Raw genomic sequence first — 27,624 nt, 5'->3', positions numbered from 1 at the left:
TGGATTATGGTGGAGGGGGACACCGCACACGGCTAAGAGATCAATGATCAACTTGTGTGTCTATGGGGTGCCCTCCTCCCCTGTATATAAAGGAGTGGAGGAGGGGGAGGGCCGGCCCTCTACTATGGCGCGCCCTGGGGAGTCCTACTCCCACCGGGAGTAGGATTCCCCCCTTTCCAAGTAGTAGGAGTAGGAAAGAAGGAAGGGGAAGAAAGAAGAGAAGGAAGGAGGGGGCGCCGCCCCTCCCCTTAGTCCAATTCGGACTAGGCCTTGGGGGGCGCGCGGCCTACCCTAGGCAGCCCCTCTCTCTCTCCCCTAAAGCCCAATAAGGCCCATATACTCCCCGGTGAATTCCCGTAACTCTCAGGTACTTCGATAAATACCCGAACCACTCAAAACCTTTCCGATGTCCGAATATAGCCTTCCAATATATCGATCTTTATGTCTCGAACATTTTGAGACTCCACGTCATGTCCCTGATCTCATCTGGGACTCCGAACAACCTTTGGTACATCAAAACACATAAACTCATAATACCGATCGTCACCGAATGTTAAGCGTGCGAACCCTACGGGTTCGAGAACTTTGTAGACATGACCGAGACTCATCTCCGGTCAATAACCAACAGCGGAACCTGGATACTCATATTGGCTCCTACATATTCTACGAAGATCTTTATCGGTCAAACCGCATAACAACATACGTTGTTCCCTTTGTCATCGGTATGTTACTTGCCCGAGATTCGATCGTCGGTATCTCAATACCTAGTTCAATCTCGTTACCGGCAAGTCTCTTTACTCATTTCGTAACGCATCATCCCGCAACTAACTCATTAGTTACATTGCTTGCAAGGCTTATAGTGATGTGCATTACCGAGAGGGCCCAGAGATACCTCTCCGACAATCGGAGTGACAAATCCTAATCTTGACCTATGCCAACTCAACAAGTACCATCGGAGACACCTGTAGAGCACCTTTATAATCACCCAGTTACGTCGTGACGTTTGGTAGCACATAAAGTGTTCCTCCTATATTCGGGAGTTGCATAATCTCATAGTCATAGGAACATGTATAAGTCATGAAGAAAGCAATAGCAATATACTAAACGATCAAATGCTAAGCTAACAGAATGGGTCAAGTCAATCACATCATTCTATAATGATGTGATCCCGTTAATCAAATGACAACTCATGTCTATGGCTAGGAAACTTAACCATCTTTGATTCAATGAGCTAGTCAAGTAGAGGCATACTAGTGACACTCTGTTTGTCTATGTATCCACACATGTACTAAGTTCCGGTTAATACAATTCTAGCATGAATAATAAACATTTATCATGATATAAGGAAATATAAATAACAACTTTATTATTGCCTCTAGGGCATATTTCCTTCAGTATTGAGATACCAACTCGGGCAAGTAACATACCGATGACAAAAGGGAACAACGTATGTTGTTATGCAGTTTGACCGATAAAGATCTTCGTAGAATATATAGGAACCAATATGAGCATCCAGGTTCCGCTATTGGTTATTGAACGGAAGTGAGTCTCGGTCATGTCTACATAGTTCTCGAACCCGTAGGGTCCGCACGCTTAACGTTCGATGACGATCGGTATTATGAGTTTATGTGTTTTGATGTACCTAAGGTAGTTAGGAGTCCCGAATGTGATCACGGACATGATGAGGAATCTCGAAATGGTCGAGACATGAAGATCGATATATTGGAAGGCTATGTTTGGACATCGGAATGGTTCTGGATGAGTTCAGGCATTTACCGGAGTACCGGGGGGTTACCGGAACCCCCCGGGGAGTCAATGGGCCTTATTGGGCCTTAGTGGGAGAGAGGAGGAGGCGGCCAGGTGGAGGCCCCCCAAGCCCAATCCGAATTGGGTGGGGGGTCGGGCCCCCTTTCCTTCCCTCTCTCTCTACCTCTTCCTTCTTCTCCTACTCCTACTAGGAAGGGGGGAAACCTACTCCTACTAGGAGTAGGACTGCCCCCCTTGGGCGCGCCCTATGAGGGCCGGCCCTCTCCTCCTCCACTCCTTGATATATGGGGGAGGGGGCACCCCATAGACACACAAGTTGATTGTTTAGCTGTGTGCGGTGCCCCCCTCCACAGAATTCCACCTCGGTCATATCGTTGTAGTGGTTAGGCGACGCCCTGCGTCGGTAACTTCATCATCACCGTCATCATGTCGTCATGCTGACGAAACTCTCCCTCGGCCTCAGCTGGATCAAGAGTACGAGGGACGTCACCGAGTTGAACGTGTGCAGATCGCGGAGGTGTCGTGCGTTCGGTACTTGATCGGTTGGATCACGAAGACATTCGACTACATCAACCACGTTTCATAACGCTTCCGCTTTCGGTCTACGAGGGTACGTAGACATACTCTCCCCCTCTCGTTGCTATGCATCTCCTAGATAGATCTTTCGTGATCGTAGGAAATTTTTTGAAATACTGCGTTCCCCAACATGTTCCCTGAGAACCATTATGTGGAATGGGATTCTGATGTTCCAGCCCAGGTGGCTGCGTGTGTTCTGGGCGTTCTGCCTGAGCACTGTTAAGGTAAAAAGCTATGCTTTAACTAAAAAAACTAGTACAAGTTACTGAAAGGCATCTTTAAGTTATAGTACTAAAATGGTTCTTTAGAGGAATTCTTTCATGGCGCGGTTTTGTTGATTAAGAACAATAATTATGACACTCATAAGTTTGCTCAAAAATAAAGATAAAGCTAGGGGTTCGGTATGGCTATTAATATAAACTTTATCAAGAAAGCGAGACATAACTAATGCGTGGGTTACCTCGTTCGTCGATCTTGGACAATGCATCTAGGTGTTTGCACCTGATCACTCTTGCACATCGCCATTTCCTCAACCACCGGAATCACTAGGTACATAAGGCTGCAGTAGAGGCACCCACACCATCATAAGGATAAAAGGCACCATAGGAGTTTGTTTTACTTGTCAAGGCTTTGGGGCAATTGATCGAACCACATGTCCGACTAGCTCTTGCATTATTTTCAATGATGGTGCTAGCTCATTTTTTGTGTTCTCCTGGGATGGATCCACCACAAGTACCAAAATAGAGGTAATAACTTTGTTAAACTTTGCAAAAAAGTAGCCCTCTATGAGCATGAGGCATCTGAACAAACACGCGACAACATAAGGTGCATGACACAAATAGCGGTTTAGCCATCATAGGCTTGTCTAAATTTACTTTATTATAAATTTAAACAAGTTTGACTTAAAACAAAATAATATGGCTATGTATTTTGGGAAAGCCTATTTCGTGCCTCTGCTAAGGCCCAATTCAGTTGGCAACTTGAAAAACAAGGAGCCCCCATATCTTGCGTTCAGTGAGAGGGGAGGAACCCTCGCTGAACGGGAGACCGAGATGGGCCAACCCAGAAGAGCAGGAGGCCCTAGCCTCCTTTTTCTGATTTTTTTTGTTTTTTGTTTTTGTTTTTGCTTTAATTTTGCACTGTTGTTTACACTTTGAGATTATATATATATATACACACACAAAAAAAAAACACTCTGCACAAAACATTTCAAAATTGTTGAACAAGTATTTGAATAATTTTGAACAAGTATTAGAAAAATGTTGAAGAAGTATTGGAAAAATGTTAACCAAGAATTCAGAAAATGTTGAACAACTATTTGAATTTTTGTAGTCAAGCATTCGGAAAATATTTAATGTGTATAAAAAAGTTATTAATCACGTATTAAAAAATGATTTTTTTATCATCTATAAAAATCTTAATCAAGAATTTGAAAAAAAAAATGTTGAAGAAGCATTCAAAAAATGTTAATCAAGCAATTGGAAAATGTTGAATATGTATAGAAAAAATATGGGCCATGTATTAAAAAATGATAAAATTTTTGATCATGTATATAAAAATATAAATCAAGCATTTCAAAAATGTTAAACAAATATTTAATAATGTTAATCAAGCATTTGGAAAAAGTTAAATGTGTATAAAAATGTTGACCATGTATTAAACTAATGTTAATCTTTTCATTCGAAAACTTTTAAACAAACATTTGAAAAAGTTAACAAAATGTTTATAGAAAAATGTTGACCAAGTATTCAAAAATATTAATCTTCTATGTGAAGTTTTTTAATCAAGCAATTGACAAATGTGTATTAGAAAAAATATTGACCATTTATTAAGAAAAAATTAAATTTACATTTAAAAATGTAGACGTTTATTAGAAAAATATTGTTGACATATACAAGAAATGTAGAATGAAAACCAAAAGAAACAAAGAAACCCAAAAAAGAAAGAAAAACAAATAAAAAGGAAATGGAAAAAAACGAAATTAAAAAATGCAAAAGAATAAAAAAGGAATCGATGAAAACCAAGAAAGAAATAAATAAAAATCAAAGAAAGAAAGAAAAGAAAAAACAATAAAACTTATGCAAAGAAACAAGTAAAAACAAGAAAAACGGTGGAAGCCGAGAAAGAAAGGAAGAAAACTGATAACAACCAAGAAAGAATAAATAAAAACCAAAGAAAAAAGGAAAACAAAAAACCAATGTAAATCGAGAAAATAAACAAATAAACAACAAAAACCGTGAAAACAGGAAAATAAAGGAAGAAAACAGATGAAAAAGCAAAGAAAACAAAAAGAATCAAAAAACAATGGGGAAACGAAGAAAAAGAAATTAAAACAAAAAAGAAAGCGATCTCTATTTTTATTTTCTATCTACCACCTAAAAGAAACAGAGCGTTCCGTTTCCCGTCATACATCAATTTTTCGTCCAACTTCTTCGTTCGCCCCCCCCCCCCCCCTCCTGTGGTTTTCCTCCCCGTCCCGATTTTCTATTTCACAAGATTTTATTTGACCGGCAGGATCGCATTAGTCTTTTGATGGTAACCTAACAAATATTCTTTGGTAACCCAATAAATTCGGATCAGTCTCCTGTAATCAAGGGCCAATCTCCCTCACATAACCAATCTCCCAATCATTCAGTTGGAAAATAAATCCCAGACAATAGTTATGGAAAATGTATCTTTCCCTGAATGTACTCCCGCAATCTCTCAAGCGTAAATATCTCTCTCCAGAGAAATTATCTGTCTCCTGATTTTGCCGCATCTCTTCCTCTCCCAGGCTATCGAACCTCTCTCTCTCGGCCGACCCTCTCTCCAAGAAAAACAACGCGATCCAGAAACACCATCTTGTTTTCTGTTTTCGTATTTTTCATACTTTTTGTTTTGTTTTTTTGCTTTCTTTGTTTTACTTTTGTATATATTTTAAATTTATATATATATATATATATAGAAAGTCTATTAGTGACCCAGGGTGAAGAATAAGTAATTCCTCACCCTGGTCAATCCAGCGAACCCGCCCCCGGTGGCACCCCGTATGGTGAGCCGTAACCTTACGGCTGACCGCCAGGCTCCACCGCTTACACGATGTAATTTTTATGTACACAAACGTAAACTTTCACCTCTTTTGCACATCGGCTACAAACCGTTTCCCAATTGTGGCCTTGTGGGGACTGGGATAGCTAGCCCACGCCACGACCCGTCTCCCACGTTCCTATTCAATCGAGATGAGCGGCAGTTTTGACGGAGAGTGGCGGTGGCGGTGGCTGGTTTGCTGGACGACGGCATGGTGCTCAGCGGGTTAGTTCTGCGGGAAAGTCAATGACGTCAGCGACGTCGTGATCAGGCGTGTGGCCGCGTTGTCCGGCAGCGCGGCGTCCGACGGGTGGTTGTCGCGGCAGCTCTGGCTCGAGGCTGGAGCACGGTTGCCAAGACTGTACAAGGACAAGCATCCATCACGGCCTCCGGATGTAAGGTTTGTGCGCTTCCCTATTTTTTTGCACACGCATGGACATAGTGAGCACGCTGCCCTTGTTCTTCATGCGGCTGTGATCTCCTCCTCTCACACTACATCACATGTTCTGTTGCTAGCCCCTTCCTCCTAGCAGGTAACCATCATGTTTTTGATCTGATTGTTTCCATAATTTCAAGGCTTGTGTGAACCTTAGTAATCCATCTTTGGATCTCATTCTGAGTGCCCATGGGGTGTTTGTGTTAATGCCCAATTGGGAATTGAAGCTGTAACAGTCGTATATTTTGTGAGGAATCTTGGATAAATGAAGGCGCAGGTTCTAAATTTCATTCACTATTGATTCTGAAAAGATTTATTGCATGAGCCTGACGGGTAGAATCCTTATTTGTGCCTGGCTACTTGGTAGTATAGTAAATAAAATTTGCCAAGGGTCAGGGGTAATTCCAAGTGTCCTGACTCTATGGATTCATTATGAACTAGTGTGCATTAGAGCCAAGAAGATGAATCTGTCATTGAATTTAATAATGTAAGATGAAAGTCACAATTTTGAAGTTGACATTCAGAGCAAAAAAGCATGATGCGATTTTTTCAGTGTGTTCGGCAAGAGGCCCTAGTGACGGGTGACCTCTCTGGCTGGCGACAGTGGGCGCCTTTGGGGGCGAATGCATACGGTGAGTGTGTGGCCTTGGTGACGGGGTTAAGTGTTTTTAACTTTCCTTAGAGCAGGTAGGCTCGACGACGTGGTGCTTGGTTTGCATGGTGGTCACATCAACTCTGCTAATGGTGTTCTGCGTCGCTGGTTTGACCATTACCCCTTCATGCTCTCTGCCAGCCACGGTTGGATGCTCTAGTACGCGCTGCATGCTACAGTTTTTTGAACAATTTCCCTGGCCCAATACCTCTCGGATGTGCAGGTAACTTATGCCCAACAAATAGTGTGGTTGATCTTGATTCGTGGCGAGTTAGCTGTTTTGGTCAGAGCTAAACCGTGTGTGTTCTCGTCTAAATTTGATTGCAATATACAAATATTTTTCAGAGCTAACAGGCTATGTAAAGTTGAAAGTGTGTTATCCTATAAAATTCATGCTTGGGCTAGCTAAATATTTTGCAGAGGTAACGATGCTACTCTGGTTTGTGCTTCCGTTGAAATATAAACAAGGTGTTTAGATGGTTTGCTTGCAAATATGAACATGGTGTTCAGATGGTTTGCTTGCAAATATGAACAAGGTGTTCAGTTGTAATTCGTTAGATAGAAGAATCCACTTGTGAATTTTCTGCAGAATAAATTGCTTCCACGTTGGACTTTTTCTCTTATTATAAAATAATATCTCTTAGATTCCATGCTTGATTTATAGTGCATTAAAATGTGGCTCTCTTGCAGCTGTCAGAAGTCTACGGTCAGTCAAGTAATAGATACGAACCCTTGATTGAAGGAGAACTCTGTGCACTTCTGATAGCATCTGGACCGTAAATCTGTAGCAGGTCCTCAACATATCATTCCAAGGCATACATGTAGCAGGTCCTGAACATATCATCCAGACCATGTTTCACACGTCGTGTGCTTATGTAATTTGGTTTTTACAATACATCTTTTTTGATCAATAAGCATCTACATTGTTCTTGTAATCTAATTAAAGGCCAACTATTTCTCTGGCATATGGTGAATTGACCATGGAAGGATTTGTCTTGCTAAGCATAACTAATGTCGTTATTTGAGTGTAAAACTCATATGCATGGTGCTACTAAAAATGTTATAATATAATACAGAAAAAACCAAAACTCCGAAGAGAATGGGCGCCTCACTTCTTCAATCCAAACCTAGACATGATCATCCTATGTGATGCCACCTGTTCTCAGTCACCGTAAGCTATTAGCAACATTACACAGTACCAGGGCATGTATTTTAAGAAACATCAATGGTGAGATTTGCCTTGTTACTTCATTGGATCTTCCAAGAAGGCAAGTGTGATCACTTTATTATTGTAATTATTGATCCTACTCAGTACAAAATATTCTAAGTGAACATTAGATGTTTGGTTGCTCAAGTACATGATGCATAAGCAAAAGATGACATGATGGGAACCAATAACCAGCATAGAAATATGAAGATCTCTCACAGGACTGACCCTTCTCTTTGTTGTTGCCTCATGTAACCCGTCCTTAGAGATTTTGCTATACAGGTTGGTCATACTAGGTGATTAACCGAGTCTATTGTTGTAAATAATTAAACATTCATTACCTCCATTACATAATTTTCCTTTGCTTGTATGATCAAACAGCATTTCAGAACCAAGACTTCATGGACTGCTAGACGGAAGTATATGGATTGATTCACAAAGACTAGCACTGGCATTATAAGGTGAAAGAAACCAAATGTGTTGTCTATATAACAAAATTCAGTTACATGCGTTCGATACTGAAGCTGAGAGAGTGCGTACAATGTTTGTCATAAACACAGTTTTGGTGACATTTCTACAGCCGGAAATTTCGGTCAACATTCAGAAAGAAGATAGAATATTTTTGGGATAACTGAGGATGCAATTCCAGAAATGATACTTCCAAATTTTTTCTTCCAAAATAAGCTTTTCAGTGCATCAAATCCATGGTTCCTCATGAACAACTCCACTATAAATAAAGAGGGAAAAGACTAAAAAAAAATCAGGATGCATGCATTATCCGTGACCTAAATCAGTTTTAAGAAGAATCATGGCTGCTCGTCCATACGTGGCGCTCCCACCGCGACCTTCTCGCGTGTGACGGGATACTCCAGTCCAGAGGGAGGCGCCTGCACCTCGCCGGAGTGAGCTCTCTGGCCGCCGCCGCGTCTACTTGCGCCTAACAGGATCTTCCATGGCAGTCCACACCCTTACCGGACTGGGACTACCATAGAGGCGCTTCCTCACGTCGGATCGGCCAGCCGAGCGACGACCCTACAGTAATTATGGCACAAACTTTTTTAAGACGTAATATTACTTTACATGCAACCAAATCTTACCTCACATCCCTTCCCTCACCGTGGCGCAAGACCAATTGTAAAGACCGTAAGTTTACCTCACTAACCTTCTGTTCTTGCCGTGGATGCAGACTGTTACGCTGGGTACATGGGCAGGCTAGGGTGAGAAATAACTATTCCTCACTCAGGGTGACGAATAGCGCAACCCTATATATATATAACCAAAAACACTTTTCAAAAAACATTTGAAAAAAATATTGAACAAGTATTTGAAAAGAATGTTGAACAATTATTTGAAAGTTTATCATATATATAAAAATGTTGAAAAAGTATTTAAAAATTATTGAACGAGTATTTGAAAAATGTTAAAAAAGTATTGGAAAAATGTTGAATAAGTATTTTTTTTAAATATGAACAAGTATTTCAAAAAATGTTGATCATGTACATAATTTTTTTGAAAATGTATTTGAAAAATGCTGACCAAGTATGTAAAAATTGTTGAAATAAGTATGAAAATGTTGATCAAGCATTGAAAAAAATGTTGAATGAGCGTTCGGACAATGTTGAATGTATACGCAAAGTGTTGATCACTTATTAAATTTTTTTTTGACATATATGAAAATGTGGAGTGAAAACGAAAATAACATAAGGAAAAAAACAAGATGAAAAAAAATGAAAGAACGGAGAAGTAAAAAATTAAAGAATTGATAGAAAAGAAAACAAAAAAACCTGCTCAAATGGCCTCAAATAGGTCGCGTCACCTAGTATTAACAACCAATGGGACGTGACGGATTGGCTAGCAGCGTGCCTCGTCTCTCTGTAGATCAGGGATAGATCCCGGATCTCTGGTACTTGCGTTTCATGATCTCCTTTTATTTTACTTTAATGCGTGAACGAATGGGCCGGGCCAAATACTTAGAACCTTCAGCGACACTTCTCTACCGCCTCGCTTAAAGCGAGAAATAGTCACTGCGGAAAATAAGTCCTAACCCCTCTCTTACAAAATACAGTATGAATTGGGCCGACGATGAAAAGAAAAGAACTCTCAACTTCTCAAGGCCATGTTTGGTTGGCCCGACAATTCCCGACCCGACCGCGGGCTCCACCCCGTCAGCGGCCAGAACTTTCTTGCTCTCCATCGCCCAACACTAATCTCGATTCTCGCAACGCCGTCATGGAGCCATCGCCGGAGCGTTCGCCGCCGACCACCACCGCCACCGCCGCTGGAGGAGGACACGAGCCCTCCAACTCCTCCTCTCTCTTCCCCCTCTTCCCGCTCTCTGCCCCCACCGAGGTTTCCCAGTGTCTCCCGAACCCTAGCTTCTCCTTCGACGCCTCCTCCCTCAACATCCCACCCACTGCCTCCTCGTCCCTCCCGCCGCTGAGCCCCTCTTCGGACGAGGAGGAGGCGGCCCCGAAGCCCGCTCCCGCGAAGTACAACCTGCTGCCGTCCTCGCCGTCCGACGAGGAGAGGGGGTCGAGGCGGGACGACAGGAAGAGGAGGAAGCGGAGGAGGGAGCAGGAGCGGTATGAGGGGGCCGCCTCTTCGCGGAAGCCGGGGGTTCGTGCCTGGGCTGGGTCGGAGACCAAGCTGGTCAAGGATTACTACGTCGACGCCAAGGGCGACCAGGATAACTTGGCATTTGGATCAATCTACAGGTCAGTGTTTGCTTATGTTTATGCACGGATTGTTGCATAGCGAAGCTGTTGTGTTAAATTCATGCTTACGCCATACTGAAATATGCTGAACAGACTGTTTATGCTTTCACATGTGAAGTTATTGGTGTCAAAGCTACATTTCACCGATTCCATTGTTGCGGTGTTTGTTCTAGTAGGAAACGATTAGAGTGTCTTGTTCATTTATGCAATTGGATGCAGGTGTGGTAGATCACATGCCAAAGGCCTGTGTAAGAGGTTGTGTATAGTTGCTTATGTTTAGCGTCTTATCAAAGTTATTAGCACCAAGTTTGATTTCCTAGATGCATAAACCATATGGTTAAACTCGTGTATTGGTAATTTCCAGAGCGCTAATTACGCAGTCTGGAATTAAGTTGCAAAAAATCGTGAGGTGGAGTTAATGATACCAATGGACATGGACTGATAGTTTAAGCTTTAAACCCAGTGTAGATACTTATAGTTTCACATGTTTAATCCCGTGCTGACTTAGAAGCTGGGTTGGAACAATTTTATTTTTAGAATAATCAGATCAGTTTGTTAAACAGGAAATCTTATATTCTGTCAGTTTTTTTATAACTAAAGCTCAACTCTCTGTTATTGTCTAGTTAGCCATTTATCTTCTGGGACTTGCTGCAAAGTTACTAATATCAGTCTGTTTCAAAACATTGTAGAATATATCTACGCGGTTACTGTGAAGATTTTTTTTATCAACTGCAACATTATGTAGCTTAGTATTCTGTGGTGTCTTGTGATTGCCAGTTCAGTATTTTACTTGTGTACAATGTCAGAGAACAACATAGGCTTAGGCGGGCCTGTAGCTGCTATCCAAATGGTACACCCGACCCTTTGTTAGACGTTAGTTTAGTACTCCCTCCATCCGGAATTAGTTGACGCTCTAGATACATCCGTTTGAGCGTCAACTAATTCCGAACGGAGGAAGTATTTGTTTTCTGTTCTTTCAACAATTTCTTCTTCAAGTAGATGCGTCCAAACTTGGGCTGCTACATCAAAATTAACGTATAAACAATATATGTGCCAATGGAAGCTTGCACAGGGGAGCAATTCGGCTGATATTGTCAATGGTAACAATGTAAACAATACATGGAATTAGTATATCATCAAGCTGGAAAAGTTAAATGTAGTCACTTTGTTCAGAATATCAATGCTTAATAACATGTTGAAGTTTTCCAGTTTTTACCTGCTGCAGAGACTTCATTCTGTAAGCCGAACTTATTCAGGTAACTGATTTTATTCTAATCAAGTCTAACACCACATGGCAATATGCAGAATGGACATTGCACGTTACAAGCCTCAAAACGCACTGGAGACACGTGGGCTTAATCGACGTTTCTATAATTATGGACATGCTTCATCGCAGATGGATCTAGATTCAGATTTGGATGGACTGGATAACAAAGTAAAAGTGGGAGGGCGTTACTTTTCAGCAAAACATGCCGTTTTAGAAAGAAACAAGGGTTTCAAGCACCTGAAAGTGTTGAAAAGTGATATGATTGCAATTCTCCCTGAAGATTTTATCCCTGTAGAGACATCATCCCTTCCTGTGAAAAGCACAACCGTGCAACAGGAGCTTGAGGAATCTTGGGAAGATGAAATACTTCGGAGGACAAAAGAATTCAATAAGATGACACGAGAATGTCCTCATGATGAAAAAATCTGGTTGGCCTTCGCTCAGTTTCAGGTATCACAGTTTTAGAAGAATATTTCTTTCACCAGGCTATCACATTGTGTAGTGCACAGTTGATTTTTTTTACAGCATACAGTTAAGTCACAAACAGAATCTTAAGCTATGAAACTGTTGACTAGAGTTTTACTTCAGCTAACCTTTCCCCCTTCCACCTTATAGTTAAGAAATCTAGTGAAGTGATTTCCTCTGCTTCTGCATTGCAGGACAAAGTTGCCAGTAGTCAGCCACAAAAAGCAGCACGTTTGCAAACAACTGAAAGAAAAATTAGTATATTGGAGAAGGCTGTGGAGCTCAATCCAGATAACGAGGAATTGTTGCTTTGCCTTCTGAAGTCATATGGTGAGAGGGATAGCTCTGAGAGTCTCTTTGGTAAATGGGAGAAAATACTTATGGAACACCCTGACAGTTGTAAGTTGTGGAAACAGTATCTACTTCTGTGCCAAGGGGAATTCTCCAGATTCAAAGTATCTGATACACGGAAGTCTTACTCATATGCAGTACAGGCTCTATCTGCAGCTTGCACAAAGCTATGTAGGCAGGTTTAGTGCCTCATTGAACATATTTCAGCATAACTGTTCTCCCTTCTCTCCCTCTCTTTGCATGAATTTGCTATAGTCATTAAAATGTTTTGTTCTGGAATTTTCCGCAGGATTGTGAAAATGCTGATCTCAAAGCACATCCTTCCTTAGTTCAGGTTGAACTTGGTTTAGTGGATATATTTGTGAATCTTTGCCGGTTTGAATGGCAAACAGGACATCGAGAATTAGCAACTGGGTTATTTCAAGCTCAAATTGAGTTTAGCCTATTCTCGCCTCCCCTTTCCCTGTCCTCAAGCAGTAAGCAAAGACTCTTTGAGCACTTCTGGAATAGTGGTGGTGCCAGAATTGGAGAAGATGGGGCTCTTGGATGGTCTACATGGTTAGCAAAGGATGAGGAGAGTCGACAAAACATGGTTATGCAAGAAAATCCTCAAGAGCCTGAAGGGGGAGGCTGGAGTGGTTGGTTTAATCCCTCTGTAGCAAATGCTGAAACGAATGATGTGTCTAACCAATCAATAGAAGAATTGGCTGCTGATGGAATTGATCCAGAAGACCCTGATACTGAGGACACACCTGCACAAGATGATGTTGAATCTTTACTAAAAAAGCTCGGCATTGATGTAGAGACTGAGTACAGTAGTGAAGTTAAGGATGCAAAAACATGGAATAGATGGTCCACAATGGAGCTGTCGAGGGAGAATGAACAATGGATGCCCCTTCGTGAAAATTCTGGTACTTCCCTTTCCCCCTTTGTTGGTAAGATTGAGAAGTGACTTTGAGATTTGTTTAGGTAACTCAATTCTAACACTGGGATGCAATTTCCAGGAGCAGGACCAAATCATTCTAATGATGCCTCATCTGGAGAAGTCAATGATCAGCTTTCCAGAGTAATCTTGTTTGAGGACGTAACTGAGTTTCTGTTCTCTTTATCGTCAGAAGAGGCTCGTTTTTCCTTGATATGCCAATTTATTGATTTCTATGGTGGCAAAATTTCTAGATGGTAAATTCTTGCACTTCTATCCTGTTAAGCTTTGGTCATCCTCCTCATGTGAACAGAACTAAATACTCCCTCTGATCCAAATTAATTGTCGCAGCTCTAGACTTTACTAGAGCGGCGACAATTAATTTGGACCAGTGGGAGTAGTATATTTTTATTGCCTTGTAACTTGTTTCAATTTTTGTTGCTCAGTGTGCAACTCCTTATAACTAAGCCTGACAAGAAAACTGGATAGTATAATTTGATCAAATCTGTTACCATATAATGGGAATTATGAGATTTATGGCTATACCTGCAGCTACCCAGCTGGGTTTCCTCATTATTTTGGTCATGTAGCACGTTAGTCTTTTAGTTTAATTCATCACGAACATTTCAGCATCCTAGAGTGGATTCTGAGTCGACAGCTGGGGGATTCGAAATTTATCCTGGTTATACAGAGCTTACACCAACTTGTTCGTCCTGAAAACCTACTGAGAAGTTGTGCACTGGGTTGCACGATGGAAAGTTGGTTGCGGTTATCCTAAATTCCAGGACTCATCCTTCAGTTTTAATCAATGTTCTTAAATTCCAGGACATCCAGCAACAGTTCAAGTTGGCTTGATAGAATTATGAGCCTTGAGATGATTTCAAATGATATTTCGGAAGATCTTATCACCATATCTGACCTTGCAAACAAGACACAAAATTCAAGTCATTGTAGTTTGGAGTCTTTATTAGGAAGTATGCATGATCTTTCTCAAAGACCTGGCCTGGTGAAATTTCTGAAAAATGCAATATTGCTTTCCCTTGATATATTCCCTCGTAATCATATCTTGGAGGAAGCTGTCCTTGTTACCACCCAAATGTATACGGCACAAGAGAACACTTTGTCTACTCCAGCTAATGCATCGCGGGCTTTGGCCAAAAACCTGCTGAAGAAAGACAGACAGGTATGCTTTATCCTCTTTCCCTTTTCTTTGTTTTCACATTAATTTTTCGTGGGCCATAAAAGTTATAAGCAACTAGCTAGTTGTGCAATAAACCACACAGAAGTATGCTCATGTATTTCTAGCCAGTAGCCACCTAGTTCACACGATAGAGTTTTGCCGAGTGATATCACTCAGCGTAATCTGCATCAGTTAGCAAACTAAACACACCATGCAGTTATGGGACCAAAATTAAGCCAAGGCAATCCGTAAATATAGCAGAAGTCCTCAGTTCAATAGCGGTTACTCATATTTTGCATTAACCAAGTTGATGCTCCATCCATTATCTTGTTTTAAATGGTGTTCTTCTGAGAATTCTCCGTGTCTATGTTTCGTTTTTATGTATGAGTGCATTTTATTTAGCCTAAGTTACTTGTAACAGTTATCAGTCTTAATCATATGTAGCTTGGAGTATTGCGTATTGAAGAAATGTAAACCATGACCTTTCTTGTGGCCAGGATCTTCTGCTTTGTGGTATATATGGCCGAATTGAGGCTAGGCATGGGAACATTGACCAAGCAAGGAAGATATTTGACATGGCACTGTTATCTACAGAAGGAGCTACACAGGTATTATAGAACCGTAAAATAAATATATTTTATGGAAGCTTGTATATCCATTCATTCCAATCAGTATTAGTCGCTACTGGTATTGGTTGTATAATGCATAATGCTGCTGTTCTAGCATCTTTGGTGTGTGCATAAACATAGATCTGCCTCTCGAATGCATGCTACCATCTCCAGTCTAAATTCTAAAATAGATGCCTTTAGACATTGACATTATCTCCCATGTACAAGTTTGCCCAATATTTTTTCTAATTGTATGTTAGTCAGCAATTATATTAGAAAATAACGATTTGGAAATAAGTTATGACACAATCATCCTTATGCGATCATTTCCATGTGAAAATTTTAAATACTTATTTGTGGCCAAGCTTTTAGAGTTTTATTGCATGCGTTTCGTGATGACTTCTATTCTTTTAACGGATGTAGTAAGAAATAAGAGACCGGCTTTCTGTTTTTAAGGTTCTTCTGGTTGTTGCTGTTGTTGACAGGATCTCGTCAGGAAGGTTCCTATTCTTTATTTTTGGTATGCTGAGATGGAAATATCAATATCTACTTCTAGAAACAATTCTGACTCGGCACATCGTGCAATATACATTCTTTCCTGCTTGGGTAGCAATATCAAGTATTCTTCTTTTGGCGGTCCTATATCACGCCCGCTGGTATTAAGGGCTCGTCAAGGATTTAAAGAGCAGATTAGAAGCCTGCGGTCTGCATTTGCAAGTGGTTGTTTGAAAGAAGAATCAGTTGCTCTGATTTCCTGTGCTTCCTTGTTCGAGAGTATGACTTCTGGTTATTCTTCTGGTCTTGAAGTGATAGAGGAGGCCTGTCCATTTTCAGGTTCTTCATCCTCTCTTTTTTGTTCTGGATCTATATGGATGATATCGTTTCAAACCATTATGTTTTTCTGCTCCTGTGTGAAGTGGCTTTACTTTATCATTCTATCATTTTACAAAATGGCAATTATTCTTGTTATTCTTTTGCTTGCCACCTCTATTTGTCAATGTCAGTTACTGTTGGTCGAAACTGCTGCTGAAGCAACAACTTAATAACTGCCACCTTGGTCCTATGTCATGCATACTAATTTCTATTCCTTCTGCTGATGTATATTGGCTATCCTCCCTTGTTAACTATTGAGTATTCGCAACGAAATATGCACTTAACTTTAGGGTTCTGTTAGTGCAATTTCACTTTTGTTATCAATTGTTATTTACTACTCCCTCCGATCCGTATCTAGACAAATCTAAGACAAGTAATATGGATCGGAGGGAGTACTAAATTATAGTAGATGTATTTGTCTAAGCTATAAGATATTTTATTTATTCATTTATCTTGCATAAACAAATTATACTGTTGTTATACCTGACGTAACAGCCTATTTTTGACTGCTCTCAAGGGTCAAGATGGATGGATCCTTTTGACTGTTCTCAAGGGTCTTTTTCAGTTTTCACTAGAAGTTAAAATCACCTTGTTGTATTTTACTGTTGAACTTACCTTTATGTTTAACCTCTTCATTTGTTGTCCTGCTGTTATTTTGAATCGGATAAAGTCTTAAATATTTTTCTGCATGCTTATAATTATAATTATTTTTTTGTCAAATTTGCATTCAACAAAGCATTCTCTTATTATGTGAACTTGATTTTTTCAGAGAGCCATACCTTGGAATTTGAAGAGTTGTGGATGTATTACATCAAACTGCTTCAGAAGAATCTGAACCAGTTGAGTCTCTCAAGGGTTTGGCCGAGCATATTGAAAGGAGTACAAACATATCCGTACAATCCAAAATCATATGCATCCATGTTAACTCTGAGCTGTCTTTACAGTGTTCCCAACAATCTGCGTCTTACACTTGACAAATGCAGTCAAAGGTAAGGGTGCTTTGTTTCCATGAAAACACTCTGTGTTGTATATCTAGTATAGTGTGATATGAATATAACTTCTAAAGGATATGCCCGTCTAGTTCTCCTTTAATGTGGATCCTCTTGTCATATTTTTTTGTCTGCACTCATATATGGTGTTTAAAGATGGAAATAATATAAACAAGCTTTTATTGTCTTCATGCAATTTTGTTGCGTGCATGTATGACTGTAGATGGCCGTGCTGCTTTCTATTGACTGATTATTTTTTCAACAGGGACCCTTCCATAGTTGCCTTGCTGTTCGCTTTGTCCTTTGAATGGAGTAAAGCAGGATCTTACAATAGAATCCACAGTCTGTTTGAGAGAGCTCTAGCTGATGATAAGTTACAGAAGTCTGTTTTGTTGTGGCGCTGTTATCTAGCTTATGAGGCAGAGATAGCCTGTAATACTTCTGCGGCACGACGTGTGTTCTTCAGAGCTATACATGCTTGCCCATGGTACGCGAGTCACATAAACATGGATATCAGAGCTTAATTCTGTCATTTTACTTATTGCAATCCACTCAATCACTTGTATGTTAATATGTAAGAATAATGAGCATGTATTCTAAATAAAGTGCATCTAAGAGAAGCAGTGTTTCCAAGTTTGGTTGGTGATGTCACAAAATTTTAGTTTATGAAATATCAGCAGCTTCTGCTTTCTTTTCTTTGCTTTCTCATGTGAATACGTAAGTGGTTTTTATTCCATGTGTATTTTCTCATATTTATCTTAGCAGCCACTATTTAAACTGTATATTTTATTATTATTACTTCTTGGGCTTAGAATTTTGGTGGTTTAATTTTGTTGTTATGGATGATTGTGTTTGGCATCTCAGATCTAACACTCTTTCGCAGGTCTAAACGATTATGGCTTGATGGGTTCCAAAAATTGAGCTCAGTTCTGACTATGAAAGAGTTATCAGATCTCCAGGAAGTTATGCATGGCAAGGAATTGTTCATTCGCACTGATATCTATGAGATACTGTTACAAGATGAAGATGACATATGATCAGATGTGTATTCAAAATTCCAAATCTGTCCCTGATGGCAATCATTTGAGCTGGTAGTTTCCAAGATCACAGCCGTCAACCAAATTCAGTTCTACAGCCGTCATAATACACATCCAATGAGATCTGGATGCATCTTATAAACGGCTACGTCTTTGGATTGTCAATATTGCTGATTTTAACTGCCCCTTACTTTCTGTTCCTTCCAAGACATTTTTGCCAGGTTTGTTGCCACTTAGTTCTCCCATTTGATCCTTGGTTATTGTAATTACACAATAGCTTCACTAGGCTATTTTAAACCACAGGACATAATCAATCTGAAAATGTCTTATGGCAACTGCTGAAGGCAATTACAAAGCACAGTGAATACAAATTTGGTGTTCAGATTGTTTTGCAAGAATGGAGCAACAAAAATATGCTAGAGATTCATGTTCACAAAGTGCAAAATTACTGCAACCTCAGGCAAGTGAGTCATGTGTTTTGCAGGGGGCATGGTTTCCTGTTTTTTCTTTGCCCAGCTACATTTTACTTTTTTCTCATAGTTTTGGTGGTGAATCAGGTTAAGCGGGCCTCATGAGGTATCCCAGGATCTTGGCTGTCGAAAGAAAATCTTAGTTTGCCGAAGACCTGGTTTCTCTACAAATTTGTAAAATCACTCGCTTGTAACGTCACTAGTTTTGCGCTAACCTGAACCGGTCATTGTGTTCTTCGCGCAACTGATGAAATAATAGAATGTCACTCCATATTACAATGATTGAACTGATCCACTTAATTAGACCTTTAGAGACAAAGAAAAAGGAATTAAAAGGAAAAGGAAAAGCCGTGGCTAGACGACGAGTGTGCGCTACCTCGTGAGTCGTGACTGTTAACCGGGCTGTTTCAGTAAGTGAATGTGTGCTGTGACTTCAAAAAAAAGTAGGAATATGTGCTGCGACTTCATGGGGTTGTTGCATGCAATGAGTTGTATGCACCACACCATGTGGTACCGCTGTTTCACCTGTACATATACGGTAGCCAGGTATAATACTATTTGCTGGTCCCGGTTGGTCCCAATTTGAAGTGATACTGGAAGTTCAGTTCAGTGCGCAGGGTTGTTGGCTTATTACTACTCACCTGTGCCTGCACAGTTCAATCATGCTCGTCAGAGCGTAGGTGTCGACCAAAGGTTGCAGGATTCTACAAACTCAAATTCATGTCAGGTTGGTGCTCGGCGGTCGGCACAAGCCGATGCACTCCCCAGATGCCAAATCGTGAGCTTCTGAGGGTGGAAGCTCCAATCACGTCGACCACCAATGCCGAGAGGTAAGCTCATGGAAAAAAATGAATAAAAAGGACAAGGAGAAGCCATGGTTAGGCGACGTGTGTGCGTTCCTTCACGACTGTTAATTGGGTTCCTAATTCGGACTAGTAGAATGACCGTGCGTTGCTACGGGCAAAAGCCGAATACCCATGCGTTGCCACGGAATAATAAAAATATGGACACATTGATCAAATTATTCTTCTAATTTAGAAATATGGGTTAAGCATGGTTACATCAAGTTTTCATTATGCAACGACAAATATAAATTCTCTTCCACTTTTTTTCCTTCTCTGCAATCTTCCTATCTCCTTAAGCAGCCAAATTGCTCGCCACCCGAGAACTTATAACTGGATATATATCATCCATTTATAAATAGTATTAGTATTCTCACTGTAAATACTCTTATATTTCTTTATAGAGGGAGTATCACTCAACTTCATGCATCCATGTGTCACTATTACATGGTACACAAAGATTGACAGTCAGTATTACAAGGTACGCAATGATTGACAGTCACTATTACAAGGTACGCAAAGATTGACAAATTCATAAGCCTCTTATTTCAGCAATAATAGCATAATTGATGCAACCTTCAATAATAAGCTCATTGTATATAGGAAATGTTCCATTTATCTTGAATCAAGATTTTCAATAATAAGTTGGATAAGCTAATGTTTTCAAAGCTGGGGGATTTGTATACAATTAGTATCTTTATTACCAACTCAATCGTCATGGACGTGGTCATGGCAGCAGGCGTCGAGGTCTTCACGGCACCACTGCTCTCCTTCTGTGTCTCCACCAAGTTCAAAGACGGTGCGACAACGACTAACCTATCACCGGTATTTAGGTCTGTCAGCTTCACGCTGGCCACGATGGCCAACTTCGCCCCGGGCTTTGACTTCTTCAGCTGCGTGATGGCGGTTGCCGCGCTCTCCCTCGAAAACAACATGATGGCCACGGTCGCCCCTGTCCTGCCCGCCGGCTTGGTCGCCATCACAGGCATCACCTTCCCGTCTAGCCCGCGCTCACCAACCGTCTCTCCCACGACCCGCTCCACAACTACTCGGCTCGTGCTTCCGTGAAAATGCAATATATTTCATATTCACCAAGAAGCAATAGAAGTTAGATCACTAATTAAATCCTAGTATGATGAACCATTTATGCTGAAATAGCTACAGAGCAACTCTCATAGATTAAAGTTAAATCTAGCAATATGGTACACTTGGCACCGGAGTAAACCCCAGATTAAACAATGTACTATGACTTCAGAAGAATATACATTAATTTGCCATATTGTAGGGAAAACAAGTCTAGAGCACAAAGTAGAGAGAAACACCTGTAACATACGTGCAGGATATAACATGACCTGAATGTAACAAAATATAGTTGTATTTTCTAATGGAACAAAATATGTATCTGGGCATGGTACTCAAGATGTTTTTTTTGCCTCACATTATTATTTTTGTTGGAGAAGAAGTTACATTTGTTACGTACTAAAAGGCACCAGGTAACATATCAGGTCATCAGATAATCTTCTGGACTGAGTTTCTACTTCCTACTGCTTTACTGATTTCTTATAGTTGCTAGAAAAATGAGATGTGTCAAACAGAAGATTCCTTCCGCCGGCCAGTGACATGCCACCGATGATGTGTGAATATTAGGGCATCTTCAGCCGTTGGCCCCCCCAGAGAGCGCCTAAATTCGCTGCCTGGGGGTGAGCCGGCGCAAAAATTGGGACTGGGGGCGAGTTGGTCCCCAGCCGCCGGCCCCAGGGCCGCCCCAGGCACGTTTTAAAATAAAAGAAGTTCGGCGAAGTTCGGCTTAAACACGATAAATTTCGGCCAAACATGATAAATTTCGGCCAAACACGATAAATTTCGGCACATTTCGACGAAGTTCGCGGATTTTCATTACATAGCACATATACATAAACTAATCTAAAGGAAAAACTGGCTGAAGTCGCCGCCGTCGCCGCCATCGTCGTCGTCGGCCTTCTCCTCCTTAACGCGGGCGCCCCTGCCGGACCCCTGCCCGGCGTCGCCATGGCGGACTGGTGGCGGCGCATCGTCGTCGTCGTCGTCGCTGTCGCAGATGACGACGACTCCGCCTTCGTCGCGGCCGCGTCGACGTTCCGCGAAGCGAAGCAGGGCGGCGTGCTGGCGCTCCTTCGCCTTCTCCAGGCGCTCCTTCTCCATCGCTATGGAGTCCCTGCGCGCCCATTCCAGGGCCACTTCATCGTCGTCGAGCTCCGTCGTCACCGGCGCGGCCGGCTCCTTCTTCACCGGCGCGAGCCCCGGCTCCGTCTTCAGTCTCGCGAGCTCCGGCTCCGTCTTTGGTTTGACGAAGCGCGGAGTAGGAGCCGACGAGGAGGCACGCCGGCCGCCCTCGTTGATGACGATGCCGGCGCTGCGGGTGCGCCGGCCGAGCGGCGTCTCCGCCGCGGGCTCGGCCTTGACGCCGAGCAGGGCCGGAGTGACGGAGGAGTGTGATGAAGATCGGGAGGAGGAAGAAGAGGAGGAGGACCCGAACCTCCTTGGCGCCCATGGCCCGGCGCGTCGGTGATGCGCCGGGGCGGCCGCCCTTGCTGGGTACGCCAACGGCGGGTCGTTGCCGCCCTCGAGGTATGTCAGCACGCCCTCGAGTGTGCGGCCGGGGACGCCCCACCACAGGTGGCGCCCCTCGCTGTTCTGCCGGCCGCCAACCACCGGCGCGCCGTTGATGGACGCCAAGCGCTGCTGCTGGCGGCGCTCGAAATACGCCGCCCAAGCCGCGTGGTTGTCGGCGGTGTACTGGGGGAGGAAGAGTTGGGCGTCGGTGAGGGAGGCGCGCACGACCTCGACTTCCTCAGCGAAGTACGTCGGCTTCGCCACGGCGTCGGGCAACGGGGGAATGTGTTGGGGACGTAGCAGAAAACAAAAAAAATTCCTACGTTTCACCAAGGTCAATCTATGGAGTCAACTAGCAACGAGAGGAGAGTGCATCTACATACCCTTGTAGATCGCGAGCGGAAGCGTTCAAGAGAACGGGGATGATGGAGTCGTACTCGCCGTGATCCAAATCACCGATGACCAAGTGCCGAACGGACGTCACCTCCGCGTTCAACACACGTACGGAGCAGATGACGTCTCCTCCTTCTTGATCCAGCAAGGGGGAAGGAGAGGTTGATGAAGATCCAGCAGCACGACGGCGTGGTGGTGGATGCAACAGTGATCGCAGCAGGGCTTCGCCGAGCTTCTGCGAAAGGGAGAGGTGTAGCAGGGGAGAGGGAGGCGCCAAGGCTTGAGGTACGGCTGCCCTCCCTCCCCCCCTTTATATAGGCCCCCTAGGGGGGTGTGCCGGCCCTAGGAGATGGGATCTCCTAGGGGGGCGGCGGCCAAGGGGGTGGAGTACCCCCCAAGGCAAGTGGAGGCGCCCCCTCCCCTAGGGTTCCCAACCCTAGGCGCATGGGGGGCCCAAGGGGGGCGCACCAGCCCACTATGGGCTGGTTCCCCTCCCCACTTCAGCCCATGGGGCCCTCCGGGATGGGTGGCCCCACCCGGTGGACCCCCGGAACCCATCCGGTGGTCCCGGTACAATACCGGTGACCCCGAAACTTTCCCGATGGCCGAAACTACACTTCCTATATATAATTCTTCACCTCCGGACAATTCCGGAACTCCTCGTGACGTCCAGGATCTCATCCGGGACTCCGAACAACTTTCGGATTACTGCATACTCATATCTATACAACCCTAGCGTCACCGATCCTTAAGTGTGTAGACCCTACGGGTTCGGAAGACAAGCAGACATGACCGAGACGACTCTCTGGTCAATAACCAACAGCGGGATCTGGATACCCATGTTGGCTCCCACATACTCCTTGATGATCTCATCGGATGAACCATGATGTCGAGGACCTAATCAATCCCGTACCCAATTCCCTTTGTCAATCGGTACGTTACTTGCCCGAGACTCGATCGTCGGTATCCCAATACCTTGTTCAGTCTCGTTACCGGCAAGTCACTTTACTCGTACCGTAATGCATGATCTCGTGATCAACCACTTGATCACATTGAGCTCATTATGATGATGCATTACCGAGTGGGCCCAGAGATACCTCTCCGTCATACGGAGTGACAAATCCCAGTCTCGATTCGTGCCAACCCAACAGACACTTTCGGAGATACCTGTAATGTACCTTTATAGTCACCCAGTTACGTTGTGACGTTTGGCACACCCAAGGCACTCCTACGGTATCCGGGAGTTGCATAATCTCATGGTCTAAGGAAATGATACTTGACATCCAGAAAAGCTACAGCAAACGAACTACACGATCTTTGTGCTATGCTTAGGTTTGGGTCTTGTCCATCACATCATTCTCCTAATGATGTGATCCCGTTATCAATGACATCCCCATGTCCATAGCCAGGAAACCATGACTATCTGTTGATCAACGAGCTAGTCAACTAGAGGCTCACTAGGGACACATTATGGTCTATGTATTCACACATGTATTACGATTTTCGGATAATACAATTATAGCATGAATAATAGACAATTATCATGAACAAGGAAATATAATAATCATTTTATTATTGCCTCTAGGGCATACTTCCAACAGTCTCCCACGTGCACTAGAGTCAATCATCTAGTTACATTGTGATGAATCGAACATCCATGGAATTTTGGTGTTGATCATGTTTTGCTCTAGGGAGAGGTTTAGTCAATGGATCTGCTACATTCAGGTCCGTATGTACTTTACAAATCTCTATGTCTCCATTTTGAACACTTTCACGAATGGAGTTGAAGCGACGCTTGATATGCCTGGTCTTCCTGTGAAACCTGGGCTCCTTGGCAAGGGCAATAGCTCCAGTGTTGTCACAGAAGAGAGTCATTGGGCCCGACGCATTGGGTATGACTCCTAGGTCGGTAATGAACTCCTTCACCCAGACTGCTTTGTGTGCTGCCTCCGAGGCTGCCATGTACTCTGCTTCACATGTAGATCCCGCCACAACGCTTTGCTTGCAACTGCACCAACTTACTGCCCCACCATTCAAAATATACACGTATCCGGTTTGTGACTTAGAGTCATCCAGATCTGTGTCGAAGCTAGCATCGACGTAACCCTTTACGACAAGCTCTTCGCCACCTCCATAAACGAGAAATATTTCCTTAGTCCTTTTCAGGTACTTCAGGATATTTTTGACCGCTGTCCAGTGTTCCATGCCGGGATTACTTTGGTACCTTCCTACCAAACTTACGGCAAGGTTTACATCAGGTCTGGTACACAGCATAGCATACATGATAGACCCTATGGCCGAGGCATAGGGGACGACACTCATCTTTTCTCTATCTTCTGCCGTGGTCGGGCATTGAGCCAAGCTCAATCTCGTACCTTGCAATACAGGCAAGAACCCCTTCTTTGACTGATCCATTTTAAACTTCTTCAAAATCTTATCAAGGTACATACTCTGTGAAAGACCAATGAGGCGTCTCGATCTATCTCTATAGATCTTGATGCCTAATATATAAGCAGCTTCTCCAAGGTCCTTCATTGAAAAACACTTATTCAAATAGGCCTTTATGCTTTCCAAGAATTCTATATCATTTCCCATCAACAGTATGTCATCCACATACAATATGAGAAATGCTACAGAGCTCCCACTCACTTTCTTGTAAATGCAGACTTCTCCATAAGTCTGCATAAACCCAAACGCTTTGATCATATCATCAAAGCGAATGTTCCAACTCCGAGATGCTTGCACCAGCCCATAAATCGAGCGTTGGAGCTTGCACACCTTGTCAGCATTCTTAGGATCGACAAAACCTTCCGGCTGCATCATATACAATTCTTCCTTAAGGAAACCATTAAGGAATGCCGTTTTGACGTCCATTTGCCATATCTCATAATCATAGAATGCGGCAATTGCTAACATGATTCGGACGGACTTCAGCTTCGCTACGGGTGAGAAAGTCTCATCGTAGTCAACCCCTTGAACTTGTCGATAACCCTTAGCGACAAGCCGAGCCTTATAGATGGTCACATTACCATCCGCGTCTGTCTTCTTCTTAAAGATCCATTTATTTTCTATGGCTCGCCGATCAACGGGCAAGTCAGTCAAAGTCCATACTTCGTTTTCATACATGGATCCTATCTCGGATTTCATGGCTTCCAGCCATTTGTCGGAATCCGGGCCCGCCATCGCTTCTTCATAGTTCGAAGGTTCACCGTTGTCTAACAACATGATTTCCAAGACAGGGTTGCCGTACCACTCTGGTGCGGAACGTGTCCTTGTGGACCTACGAAGTTCAGTAGCAACTTGATCTGAAGTTTCATGATCACCATCATCAACTTCCTCTCTAGTCGGTGCAGGCACCTCAGGAACATTTTCTTAAGCTGCGCCACTTACCGGTTCAAGAGGTAATACTTCATCAAGTTCTACCTTCCTCCCACTTATTTCTTTCGAGAGAAACTCCTTCTCTAGAAAGGACCAATTCTTGGCAACAAAGATCTTGCCTTCGGATCTGAGGTAGAAGGTATACCCAACAGTTTCTTTAGGGTATCCTATGAAGACGCATTTTTCTGACTTGGGTTCGAGCTTTTCAGGTTGAAGTTTCTTGACATAAGCATCGCATCCCCAAACTTTTAGAAACGACAGCTTAGGTTTCTTCCCAAACCATAATTCATACGGTGTCGTCTCAACGGATTTCGACGGAGCCCTATTTAAAGTGAATGCGGCAGTCTCTAAAGCATAGCCCCAAAATGATAGCGGTAAATCGGTAAGAGATATCATAGATCGCACCATATCTAATAGAGTGCGATTACGACGTTCAGACACACCATTACGCTGAGGTGTTCCAGGCGGCGTGAGTTGTGAAACTATTCCACATTTTTTTAAGTGTGTGCCAAATTCGTGACTCAAGTATTCTCCCCCACGATCTGATCGCAAGAACTTGATTTTCCTGTCACGTTGATTCTCAACCTCACTCTGAAATTCCTTGAACTTTTCAAAGGTCTCAGACTTGTGTTTCATTAAGTAGATATACCCATATCTACTCAAGTCATCAGTGAGGGTGAGGACATAACGATAGCCACCGCGAGGCTCAACACTCATTGGACCGCACACATCAGTATGTATAATTTCCAATAAGTTGGTTGCTCGTTCCATTGTTCCTGAGAACGGAGTCTTGGTCATTTTACCCATGAGGCATGGTTCGCACGTGTCAAATGATTCGTAATCAAGAGACTCTAAAAGTCCATCAGCATGGAGCTTCTTCATGCATTTGACACCTATGTGACCAAGGCGGCAGTGCCACAAGTATGTGGGACTATTATTATCAACCTTATATCTTTTGGTATTCACACTATGAATATGTGTAGCATTACGCTCGAGATTCATTAAGAATAAACCATTCACCATTGGAGCATGACCATAAAACATATCTCTCATATAAATAGAACAACCATTATTCTCGGATTTAAATGAGTAGCCATCTCGTATTAAACGAGATCCTGATACAATGTTCATGCTCAAAGCTGGCACTAAATAACAATTATTGAGGTTTAAAACTAATCCCGTAGGTAAATGTAGAGGTAGCGTGCCGACGGCGATCACATCGACCTTGGAACCATTCCCGACGCGCATCGTCACCTCGTCCTTCGCCAGTCTCCACTTATTCCGCAGCTCCTGCTTTGAGTTACAAATGTGAGCAACCGCACCGGTATCAAATACCCAGGAGCTACTACGAGTACTGGTAAGGTACACATCAATTACATGTATATCACATATACCTTTTGTGATGCCGGCCTTCTTGTCCGCTAAGTATTTGGGGCAGTTCCGCTTCCAGTGACCACTTCCCTTGCAATAAAAGCACTCAATCTCGGGTTTGGGTCCATTCTTTGGCTTCTTCCCGGCAGCTTGCTTACCGGACGCGGCAACTCCCTTGTCGTCCTTCTTGAAGTTCTTCTTACCCTTGCCTTTCTTGAACTTAGTGGTTTTATTCACCATCAACACTTGATGTTCCTTTTTGACTTCTACCTCTGCTGATTTCAGCATTGCAAATACTTCAGGAATGGTCTTTTCCATCCCCTGCATATTGAAGTTCATCACAAAGCTCTTGTAGCTTGGTGGAAGCGACTGAAGGATTCTGTCAATGACCGCGTCATCCGGGAGATTAACTCCCAGCTGAGTCAAGCGGTTATGTAACCCAGACATTTTGAGTATGTGCTCACTGAC

General features: G+C 42.8%; 1 protein-coding gene across 3 annotated transcripts; it reads left to right on the top strand.

Annotated features, from left to right (window-relative positions):
• Positions 1–9,847: 9,847 nt before the first annotated feature.
• On the top strand, positions 9,848–18,867 carry LOC125508811 (uncharacterized). Of its 3 annotated transcripts, none has more exons than XM_087528680.1 (13): positions 9,848–10,418; positions 11,724–12,135; positions 12,345–12,680; positions 12,791–13,412; positions 13,506–13,680; positions 14,249–14,606; positions 15,101–15,211; positions 15,697–16,045; positions 16,854–17,073; positions 17,339–17,560; positions 17,957–18,331; positions 18,414–18,570; positions 18,668–18,867. In XM_087528680.1, exons 1-11 carry the CDS (start codon positions 9,934–9,936, stop codon positions 18,108–18,110), a joined length of 3,444 nt encoding a protein of 1,147 aa, XP_087384806.1. In that variant the 5' UTR covers positions 9,848–9,933; the 3' UTR covers positions 18,111–18,331; positions 18,414–18,570; positions 18,668–18,867. The 3 variants fall into 3 exon arrangements, with proteins under 3 accessions (XP_087384806.1, XP_048529559.2, XP_048529560.2); XM_048673602.2 differs by having other exon boundaries at positions 18,414–18,574; XM_048673603.2 differs by having other exon boundaries at positions 18,414–18,574; positions 18,651–18,867.
• The last annotated feature ends 8,757 nt before the right edge of the window (positions 18,868–27,624 follow it).

This window comes from Triticum urartu, chromosome 6A (genome assembly GCF_056163025.1).
Source record: "Triticum urartu cultivar PI428250 chromosome 6A, HENAU_Tu73, whole genome shotgun sequence".
In the NCBI taxonomy this organism is placed as follows: domain Eukaryota; kingdom Viridiplantae; phylum Streptophyta; class Magnoliopsida; order Poales; family Poaceae; genus Triticum; species Triticum urartu.
Note: the sequence above shows the minus strand (reverse complement) of the source record. Positions and strands in the feature narration are given on the sequence as shown.

Excerpts from the sequence above, each read along its gene's own strand:
- LOC125508811 (XM_087528680.1), top strand. The coding sequence starts at position 9,934 with ATGGAGCCATCGCCGGAGCGTTCGCCGCCGACCACCACCGCCACCGCC. Across the intron at positions 14,607-15,100 it reads TGCTGAAGAAAGACAGACAG|GATCTTCTGCTTTGTGGTAT; the intron begins GTATGCTTTATC and ends TCTTGTGGCCAG. Across the intron at positions 15,212-15,696 it reads CTACAGAAGGAGCTACACAG|GATCTCGTCAGGAAGGTTCC; the intron begins GTATTATAGAAC and ends TGTTGTTGACAG.